Below are 11,406 nucleotides of genomic sequence, written 5' to 3' on the forward strand. Positions count from 1 at the left end.
ACCTCGTACACACGCGGCTCCGCTCCGTACACCTCGTACACATGCGGCTCCGCTCCGTACACCTCGTACACACACGGCTCTGCTACATCCCCCCTGTAAACCCCTCCTGACCTCACACAGAAACTTCCCCTCATCCAGCACCATGACAACCAGCACAGCAGAGTCCTGCATACACTGAGACCCCTGATCATGTGACCCTGACTCCTCCCCTCCTGTGACCTCATCCCAGGTCCTGTGCGCACAGAGCAGCCATATATGTGGAGTGCGGCTCTGCAGGTGGAGGTAGGTGCTGGAGATTCCCCATTACTGGGCTGCACAGGGGGCAGTAACCCCTCCATTCCTGGAGATGGCGCCCCCTGCAGGTGGAGGTAGGTGCTGGAGATTCCCCATTACTGGGCTGCACAGGGGGCAGTAACCCCTCCATTCCCGGAGATAGCGCCCCCTGCAGGTGGAGGTAGGTGCTGGAGATTCCCCATTACTGGGCTGCACAGGGGGCAGTAACCCCTCCATTCCCGGAGATAGCGCCCCCCTTATACCAGTGCTCGCAGCTCCACTGTGACCCCAGTTCTCCATTACTTCCTCCTTTATTTCCTCCTCTCACAGGAAGTTTCCGCCTTCCTTGCTGTGGGGCACAGATGGTGACTGGCGGCTTCTGCAGTCCTGAGTGGAGTCTTTTTCCCTGCACTCAGTGACTGTGCTGTTTGGGTATATGTGTGTACATTGTGTATATGTATTGTGTAGGAGTGTGGTGAACCTGTGTAATTCTTGTTCATATTCATGTATAGCCTTTATAGCTATAGTGTGAGGGTGGTGGTGGAACCTCATTTAGTAAGAGGGGATATAGAGTTAGTAAGAGGGGATATAGAGTTAGTAAGAGGGGATATAGAGTTAGGGCCCCCAACACTGTCAACAAATGCGAGCGTATATTCCCATGCAGAAGATTTGCTGCAGATGTTTCACCACGTATCAGCTTGTGCTTCAGCTCTGCTTATGAATGGTGCCAGGCTGAAATCTGCACATCTAAGTGATGACCTGTTAGATGCATAAGGGGCTGTCCGAGGATATGATCGTGATTGATGGATGTCCCACAGTTAGGCCCTGCATTGATCAACAGACTGTGAAATTTTTGTTCCCATTACAAACTGGAACATGTGGCTGGATGACCGAAAGCTGCTCCATGCACTCTCTATGGGGCTGCCCGGAAAAAGACAAGAGCAGCACTTGGCAGCCCCATATCGAAAAAGTGCCTCGCAGGTGGAATATGTGTACTGTGCTCCATTCAAAAAGGGATAAAGGTGCAATATTCTGTCAGCGGTCCACAGTCCAACAAGTGGATAAGTGATAATTTGGTTTCACCGGGCAACACTTTAAAGGGAACCTGTGACCGGGCTTTTCCCATATGACGTAAGGACAGTATCTGTAAGCCCCCATATACAGCATTCTAATATGCCCCCAATCCAGCCTGCAAGACAAGAAAATGACCGTTTATTATACTCACCTACGTGACGGTCTGGTCCGATGGGCATCTCTGGGCTTGATGCAATGCCTCCTCTCTTCTTGCAATAGCCATCCTCCGGCAATGCTTCGTGTGGATGACGCGTCCTACATCATCCACACCGTGTCCACCATCTCGCTACCGGTCAGGCGTACTTTTCTTTACTCTGGTGAATGCCGAGTAAAGTACTGCAGTGCGCATATGCCAGCGCTCTTTGGCCTTTTCCTGCGCATGCGCACTGTAGTACTTTGCTCTGCCCTCAACAGGGCAGACAGAAGTACGCTTGAACATTAGTGCAATGATGGACACTGCGTGGATACCATAGGACGCGTCATACACAAGAATCAGTGCAGGAGGATGGCAATCGCAAGAAGAGAGGAGGAGCAGGAACAAGGCCAGAGATGCCCATTAGACCTGACCGACCTGTAAATGAGTATAATAAAAGGTGTTTTTCTTGTCTTGCCATTTTATAAAAATCAGCTTCTCTACATGTCTGACAGCCATTCCATTCCAGTGTTAGTTGAATTCCAACCAGAGTACACCTCATTCTACTTAATGTGCTTTTAATTAGATAATTTCCTGAACCGAATCTTATTTAACGAAGGAAAGTATAAAAAAACTGCTGTGGTGTTCGCAATCCTCTTGCAATAGGACAAGCTGGATGGCAAAACAAGTGCTAGTGATGTCCCAAAAGTAATAGGAATGAAAAAATAACTTTTAACCATGCCAAAGGAGTTGAAAAGAAAAGTCTTGAGTGAGAAAAAGAAGGGCTCAATTCTGGCTTTACTAGCAGAGGGATACAGTGAGTGTCATGTTGCCTCCATACTTAAAGTTTCTAAGATGGCAGTCCATTACAACAAGGTCAAGCAGCAGACATTGGGGACAACAAAGCTACAGACCGGCAGACGATGACCGGGATGACCGTCGTCTTATTCGGATGTCGGCAACCGCAGGATGACATCAAGTGACCTATAAAAGGAATGGCAAATGGCAGCTGGGGTGAAGTGCACAGCAAGAACAGTTCGTAACGGGCTCCTAGAGGCAGGGCTCAAGTCTAATAAAGCTAGAAAAAAGCTTTTCATCAATGAGAAGCAAACTAAGTTTGCCAAAGACCATAAGGATTGGACCATAGAGGATTGGAGTAAGGTAATCTTCTCTGATGAGTCTAATTTTCAGCTTTGTCCAACACCTGGTGCTGTAATGGATAGACAGAGACCTGGAGAGGCGTACAAGCCACAGTCTTTTGCACCCACTGTGAAATTTGGTGGCGGATCGGTGATGATCTAGGGATGCTTCAGCAAGGCTGGAATTGGGCAGGCTAATCTTTGTGAAGGATGTATGTATCAAGCTGCATACAAGGTTATCTTGGAAAAACAGTTTATTCCTTCTGCTCAGGCAATGTTCCCCAACTCTGAGCACTGTTTTTTCCAGCAGGACAATGCGCCATGCCATACAGCTAGGTCAATCAATGTGTGGATGAAGGAGCACCACATCAAATCCCTGTTATGGCCAGCCCAATCTCCAGACCTGAACCCAATAAAAAACCTCTGGAATGTAATCAAGAGGAAGATGGATAGTCACAAACCATCAAACATAGAAGAACTGCTTACATTTTTGTGCCAGGAGTGACATAAGGTCACCTAAAAGTAGTGTGAAAGACTCGTGGAAAGCATGTTGCATTTTTTGAAAATTATCCAATGGCAGCACACTGATTACTATTTCTGGCCTCTCCTCCATAGGGAGAGTGCCAGAGCAATGAGTATCTACTCTTGCTACATCCGGTTCAGTCTCTGTTCTGTCTGCGCTGCGTTAGCAATCCGTTTGCACTTGCTCATACAGTTTGTCTCCACAGGGAATCAGTGAGCAGTGTTCAACTATCTCAGACAACATCAGTATCCATCTATTCAAGTGCCATCTCGTTCCGCCAATCGCCATCCAAACCAGAGGACTGCGTCAAGGTTACTGGAGTCAGCTTCCTATTGTCTACCTGGAACCAGACCTTCCTCACCAGTGCCAGCTTCACCACGCATACCCGGTGTCTGCCGGCCAGCTCCATCAGATCTGTTATATCTGTTACCTGTTTGTCCCGCTTGGACAGCTGCCACGTGTCTTGGGTCTAACTGGAGGTAGCACCTGTGTCCTCCAGGTATTCCTCTCTGGTCCTGTTCGAAGGAGTTTACTACGGATATCTGGGGCTCACTAGTCACGCCCCCTTCGGAGCCCCCTGGACCGTGGTCCCGAGTTTCCACTCTAAAAATAAAAAGCGAATGTAAACTTCACCATCTGTGCCTCCGCTTTCATTTGTTACAGTGGAGATCTATATAAGAGAATTTTACTGATTGACCCATCAAGGATGGATAGTGACAGAGACAAGATGGCGGAGAGTGTATTACACCTCACCCTAGAGATTCTCTTCCTGCTTACTGGAGAGGTGAGAGATTCTGATGACGTCACATTACATCATTCTTATCTATGGGAATAACAGATGAACAGAACTGGATAGGTGAGGACTCTGGAAATGTCTGTAGTGAGATTTATTAATGTGTCTCTCCATTACCAGGATTACATAGTAGTGAAAACTTCTAGTGAGCGTCGTCAAGCTCCTGTGTTTCACGGATGGGGAAGCCTCCTGGGCCCAGTCATGGGGCCTCCACCTGACACCCTGATACATGAGAACATCAATGACCAGAAGATTCTAGAACTCGCCTACAAAATTATTGAGCTGCTGACTGGACAGGTGACGCTGCTGGGAATCCTGGGACATTGTACACTAATTATACGAATTGTTCAGGGGGATGACAGTATCATTGTATGTGTCAGGTTCCTTTACGGTCTCAGGATGTCACGGTCTTTTTCTCCATGGAGGAGTGGGAGTATTTAGAAGGACACAAAGATCTGTACAAGGACATCATGATGGAGGTTCCTGAGCCCCTCACATCAACAGGTAATAGACAGGATTAAATACACACGGCCTATAATTATCTGTATGTAAAGAATGAATTCAGTCCCTGTATGTGTTTCCTCCAGTTCTATCCAGTAAGAGGACAACACCAGAGAGATGTCCCAGTCCTCTTCTTCCACAGGACTGTATAGAAAATCCCAATGTTCCTCAGGATCATCAGGTAGATGGAGAGAAGGTGTCATAAGATCTCCCCTATGATGTGTAGATGGCTGTGAAGGTCTTGTGCTCAGTCTTGTTTTATCCACCAGTATTATATGTTTTATACTTGTGTAATGAGAACGGTGGAGATGGCAGGATTAGAGCTGATCATAGATGTGACTTCTCCATCTGTCTGTGACTTTTACAATATTTGTTTCAGGGTGAAGATCTGACCCATATTAATACTACAGAGAGATATGTGAGGGGTGATGAGCGGTGTAAAGAGGAGATTCCTACAGGTGACAGATCAGGTGAGTAGTAACCACTAAATGAAGAGAAGTTACATAATCTTCACATTTACTAGCGGTATATATAACTTTTATTGAAAATCAATATATAAAAAGGTGAAAAACAGAAACAATATTGAAGAAATGGCGGCAAACACAGCTGGAGGAGACAGTCTAATTTTATTTTCATGGTTTGTTTGCGTCTGTGTCATCACACAGTTGGACTAGTGACTAAAAATAAAGATTTAAGTTCCATAGACAAAGGAGGTTAATTGGAACATACTTGGATATCAGAAGATCATGTAACTACAGAGAATCCATAGAAGGTCTACATATAGAGAGAGGTAAACAGATTCTAAAGTGACATTAACCCCTTTACCCGCCCAGGCTGTATTTGCACCTTCATGAACAAAACAAATTTTTCAGTTCTCAACCCTGTCACAACACGAGGTCATAACTCTGGAACTCTTCAACGAATCCCGCTGATTCTGAGATTGTTTTAGTGACATATTGTAGTTCATAATAGTGGTAACATTTCTGCGATATGACTTGCGATTACCTGTGGGGGGAAAAAAACGGAAATTTGGCGCAAATTTGGAAAAATTTTTCAATTTTTAAGTTTCAATTTTTATGCTCTTAAACGAGAGCGTCATATCACCCAAAATAGGTAATTAATAACATTTCCCACATGTCTACTTTACATCAGCACAATGTTTAAAATGTAATTTTCTTTTTGTTAGGAAGTTATAAGGGTTAAAAGTTGACAAGCAATTTCTAATCTTTCCAACAAAATTTACAAAACCATTTTTTTAGAGACCACATCACATTTGAAGTGACTTTGAGGGGTCTATATGACAGGCATACAGCATAAGGCGGCAATCAGTTCTGATGAAGATCCAAATTCAGGACTGAAATGTTAACAACTATAAAGATTGTCAATAAAAATTGTTTCCTCCATTGTGACCTTTTGAGTGCCAAGTTCCTCATTTGCTTTGACGACGGATTGGAACCCAGCTTGGGTACCTCCTCTCTTAACCAGAAGTGCAGTATGTCTTTCTAGTACGTTCCACAGTGTTTTGTCATAAGGCTGTGTTTGTCGCATATATTTGTACCTTTTTTTAATTTGAATTTGGCTACTTACCATGTAATTTGTATGGAAATCTTGTATGTAAAAATTAATACATTCTAAAAAAATACATACAAAAATAAAGGTAAGCCATTTTATTCTCAGCAGGTGAATGTAGCAGAAGCCCAAAGCGACAGGTGCAGTCTTCAGATTTTAAAGCAGATGATCATGGTATCACACAAAATGCATATGACAAGCTTGCCAGTATCCCAGATAAACCATCAACCCTTCACAGCAAAGATCTGTTATCTAATCCTGTCCCACAGATCCGATCTTCTGACTCCTTACAGACTGTTATTGTTAAAAAAACTAATGGAAAAGATGATAAACATGAAAGCTCTCAGAAAGGGGAGAAACCATTTGCCTGTTTATACCGTGGAAAATATTCTGCAGATATATCAAATCTTATACGTGAGAAAATTCATACAAACGCACAGAAATATTCATGTTCAGTATGTGGAAAAAGTTTTAGTCAGAAATCAAATCTTCTTTATCATCAAGCAATTCATACAGGAGAGAAGCCATTTTCATGTTTACAATGTGGGAAATGTTTTGCACGGAAATCATATCTTTTTGATCATAGCAAAATCCACACAGGGAAGAGGCCATTTTCATGTTCTGAATGCGGGAAATGTTTTATAAAGAGATCAAATCTTGCTGCACATGAAAGAATTCACACTGGGGAAAAGCCACTCTCTTGTTCAGAATGTGGTGCACGTTTTACCTGTCAATCGAAACTTATTAGACATGAGAGAAGTCACACTGGAGAGAGGCCATTTTCATGCTTAGAATGTGGGAAATGTTTTTCTATGAAATCAATTCTTCTTGACCATCAAAAAACTCACACAGGAGAGAAATCGTTCAAATGTTCAGAATGTGGTGCATGTTTTACCTGTCAATCTAAACTTATTAGACACGAGAGGAGCCACACTGGGGAGAAGCCATTTTCATGCTTAGAATGTGGGAAATGTTTTTCTATTAAATCAAATCTTCTCCACCATCAAAAGACTCACACAGGGGAGGAGCCATTTTCATGTTTAGAATGTGGAAAATGTTTTACTAAGAAGTTCACTCTTGCTATACATCATAGAATTCACACAGGGGAGAAGCCATTCTTATGTACGGAATGTGGGAAATGTTTTAAGCAAAAAGCACATCTTGCTGTGCATCAGAAAACTCACACAGGAGAAAAGCCATTTTCATGTTTACAATGCGGCAAATGTTTTTCTCGGAACTCGCAGCTTACTGACCACCACAAAATTCATTCAAAAGAGTATCCATTTTCTTGTTTACAATGTGAAAAATGTTTTAAAAAGAAGCCATATCTTGATAGACATCAGAGAACTCATACAGAGAAGCAATCTTTCTGATGTTAAGAATGTGGGAAGTATTTTAACCAGAAATCTGTTGTAGCTGAGCATTAAAAAAACTCACCCAGGCGAGAAGTCATTTCCATACTGTCCATGTCACAATCTGCAGAGTATTTGCAAAGCTGTTAAATTATTCATCAATGTTTCTAATTATTAAAGTAGTCTTGATGGATATACACGTTGCTCAAATATTGTGATCTGTTGCTGCTTACATATTTTGGGTAGGCCCCCAACATTTCTTGGTTGCCTACCCCTTGGTTCATTTTCCACATTGTGTGGAAAATGTATGGAAGAGGATTAAAGAGTACAGAGATGTAACTGTGACTGTCTGCCTCACAAAATATGCATTCCACAAACTACTGATTTATGCACACCCATTTTATTTGACAGATTTGAGTTGTATATCTGCCACTCCAATCCTGAAAGCTTTTGCTCTGTTATTCTTAGGAACGTGGGGGAGCAGCAGCCGCTGGAATAGTAGTAACAACAAACGCAGGTCACATCTGTCCTCCATTGCAATAATATTAGTGGGGTGGAATGTTATGGATTATATGGCGCATCACTCATCTTGCTCACAGTAGGATAATGTTACCTCTGACAGTGACATTGTAAGTTTGAGTTAGTGTTGTATGTAAGAGCTAGTTAGGCAATTCCCTGCCATACAGGCGGCCACAAATCCGAGTGATCCTGATCCGGCACAATAGACTCTGCAGAGGTGTGCGGTCACTGCTGCATCTGTTTACATGTCATGGTCCTGACTGTCATTGTATACTAGAGTAGGGTCAGGAAAATAAAGATGGAAGCCGAGTCGGACAATTCCACTTCCACATCTTCTCATTTGTTACCATTATATGACGTAGATTTTTAATTAAAAGTTTGATGTTAACTTTTCTACCTCCTGTGTTATGTGGTTAATTCTCTTCATAATATTTCTTAATGAATTTTATAACTTTAACTTGTTTGGGACCTACAAGAAAAACTAAATGTCAAGACCACCGTCTATTATCCATCAAGGGGAGTAGATGTATATAAATATCTGTCCCTCTCCTGTTATGACACTGCAATGGAATTTATTGCTTGTCAGCTGCCTATAGAGTAGGGGATCCCACTGACAGCTGCTATAGTCAAAGAGACCATCCCAACAAGAAGACCGCTGTATTGGAGCATATGGAAATCGGTGCATCTCCTAATGTGAATTGCGCTGGAGAATTCAGCAGCAGATGTTTGGCCTACATTCATCATTTCTCTGTGGTGATCTGATAGCGAAGGATTACATAAGAACAACAATTGGCCTAATCGCTGCAAGTCAACACTTTTGATAAGCAGATTTGATAAACGAGGAGGAGGTGTCGCATTGTATGTTAGAAAAGCGTATACCTGCACAGAGATTGTAGCTTCAGAGACTGGGAGTTCTGTGGAAACTGTTTGGGTATGAATATAAGGAGAGAACAATGGAAAGGACACCATTGTTGGCATTTACTACAGGCCGCCTGTGCAAGCTGAATATATGGGTGAACTCTTTATGCATCAAATGGCCAAGTTCTCCAAAAAATATGACAGTGGTCATGGGAGATTTCAACTATCCAGACATTTGTTCGGATTCTGTCTCGGGCTAAACTAACAGGTCAAGCAAATTCTTATTTTCTCTTGCTGACAACATCTTCCAAAAGGTAGGGGAGAAAACAAGGGGATCTGCTACCTTGGGTCTAATCCATATAAACAGGGAGAAAATGGTTGAGGAGGTAAGAGTGGCTAGCACCATAGGAGGTAGCGATCATGCTATTTTAGAATTTTGGATAACTAGAGGAGGAAGACCTGTGAGACTCAAATTTCAAGGCTAGATTTCAGAAAGGGAGATTTTAAGGGACTCAAAGAGAATCGGAGGGATCCAATGGCTGGATATCCTTAAGGACAAAAATGTCCAGGAGGGATGGGAAATTTTGAAAAATGAGATTCTCAAAGCACAATCGTTAACAATTCTGAAAAGAGGGAAGAATAGGAAGCATTTAAGGAAACCAGGATGGATGAACACAGAACTTTAAACATGCTAAAAAGGAAGAAAGAAATGTTTATCAAATGGAAAGAGGGAGGCACATCTAAAGAAGAATATAATGCTGTCTGCAGAACCTGCTGGGCAAAAATCAGATTAACTAAAGCTGACAATGAATTAAGGCTTGCAAGAGATGTCAAAAGCAATAAAAAAGGATTTGGGGATATGTCAAAAGTAAAAAAAAGTCAAATATGCTATAGGATTTTTACAAGATGAAAATGATGAAATGGTAAGAAAGGATGTTAAGAAGGCCAAACGTTTAAATTCCTATTTTGCATCTGTTTTCTCTCAGAAAGGTAATGTAACATCAACTGATCTTCACTGTCCTATTAAAGGAATAGAAGAAGCCAGGCTATCTATAAACAGAAATATAGTGAGGTAATACTTAGCCAATATAAATGAATTCAAGTCTACAGGTCCAGATGAATTACACCCAAGTGTACTGAAGGAGATAGCAGAAAAAATGTTTGAACCACTCTCGATAATCTTTGAAAATTCTTGGAGAACAGGAGAAGTCTCAGAAGACTGGAGAAAAGCAAATGTTGTTCCCATCTTCAAAAAGGGGAAGAAGGTGGACCCAGGTAACTATAGGCCGGTGAGTCTGACTTCTATACCAGGAAAGATCATTGAACAAATTATTAAACAACATGTATGTAAGTACCTGGATAAGAATGAAGTGATTAACCAGAGTCAGCATGAGTTTGTAACTAATAAGTCATGACAGAATCACTGGGTGGATCAGGGAAATGCTGTAGATATAGTATATTTTGACTTCAGCAAAGCATTTGACAAAGTATCTCACACCATCCTTATTGAAAAAATGACTAATTGTGGAATGGACAAGGCATCTCGTAAGTGGATTCATAACTGGCTTAGTGATCAGACCCAAAGAGTGGTCGTAAATGGCTGCACATCCAGTTGGAAGAATGTCTCAAGTGGGGTACCACAGGGCTCTGTCCTAGGCCCTGTATTGTTCAACATATTTATCACTGATTTAGATGAAGGAATTAAGGGTACACTGATTAAATTTGCTGATGACACAAAGCTAGGAGGGATAGCTAATACGAGGGGCTGCTGATGAGTCTTAGTGATTTTTTTTGCTTCTATGGTAACGAATGTTACATCACATGAAAACCTAATATGTCTATTATATGTTTTCAAAATTTTGTGTTTTTAGCTTATGGCAACAGGGTTCTATGCACACGGGAAAACAAAATGGCGGAATCTAATGCGATAGTCACAGCAAATGAGAGCAGAGGAGTGACTAAAATTCTTGTTTCTGCAAGGAAAGTTCGCAAAGGATATTCATGGTGATATGTGGCAGACATTGGGGGATCAATGTCCTTCATATTCTACAGTTAAGAACTGGGTTGCCAAATTTAAAACATGCCCCTTCAGCACCAACGACGAGGAATGCCCTGGTCAACCGAGAGTGGTTGTTCCGGAGATCGTTGATGCTGTGCACAACCTCATACTGGTGAATCGGCGAATTTCAGCTAAAGCAATAGCAAACATCATGGGGATTTCCAATGAATGTGCTTAATTATCCGTGAACATTTGGTCATGAAGAAGCTATCTGCAAATTGGATCCCCAAATGTTTGACAACAGATCAGACAAGCATGCAAGTGAAAACTTCACGGTCCATTTGTCACTGATAAGAACTTCCTGGATCGACTGGTCACTATGGACGAGACCTGGATTTATTTGTATGATCCTGAAACCAAGGAGCAGTCAAGAGTGGAGGCACAATGGTTCTCCTCGTCCAAGGAAGTTCAGGGTGAAAAAATCAGCCACTAAGGTGATGGTGTCTTCTGGGATAAGGAGGGCGTTCTGCTAGTGGACTACCTTCAAAAGGGTTCCACTATCAATGCAAGGTAGTACATTGATCTTTTGGACCAATTTAAGGCAGCTCTGAAGGCCAAAAGGTGCGGCAAGCTGTCCAAAGGAATCTTGTTCCTGCAAGACAACGCCTACGCT

General features: G+C 42.3%; 2 protein-coding genes across 4 annotated transcripts in view; one reads left to right on the top strand and one right to left on the bottom strand.

Moving 5' to 3' along the window:
* The window catches only part of LOC141051042 (uncharacterized), a 181,085-nt gene that overhangs the window by 41,138 nt on the left and 128,541 nt on the right, over positions 1-11,406 (bottom strand). The window lies entirely within an intron of this gene.
* Positions 229-8,272, top strand: LOC141051055 (uncharacterized). Of its 3 annotated transcripts, none has more exons than XM_073547881.1 (7): positions 229-282; positions 3,348-3,926; positions 4,056-4,232; positions 4,316-4,439; positions 4,523-4,617; positions 4,816-4,906; positions 6,114-8,272. In XM_073547881.1, exons 2-7 carry the CDS (start codon positions 3,849-3,851, stop codon positions 7,376-7,378), a joined length of 1,830 nt encoding a protein of 609 aa, XP_073403982.1. In that variant the 5' UTR covers positions 229-282; positions 3,348-3,848; the 3' UTR covers positions 7,379-8,272. The 3 variants fall into 3 exon arrangements, with proteins under 3 accessions (XP_073403982.1, XP_073403984.1, XP_073403983.1); XM_073547882.1 differs by lacking the exon at positions 229-282 and adding an exon at positions 294-368; XM_073547883.1 differs by lacking the exons at positions 229-282; positions 3,348-3,926 and adding an exon at positions 292-368.

This window comes from Dendrobates tinctorius, unplaced genomic scaffold (genome assembly GCF_039654945.1).
Source record: "Dendrobates tinctorius isolate UK_male_01 unplaced genomic scaffold, ASM3965494v1 ptg000155l, whole genome shotgun sequence".
Taxonomy (NCBI): domain Eukaryota; kingdom Metazoa; phylum Chordata; class Amphibia; order Anura; family Dendrobatidae; genus Dendrobates; species Dendrobates tinctorius.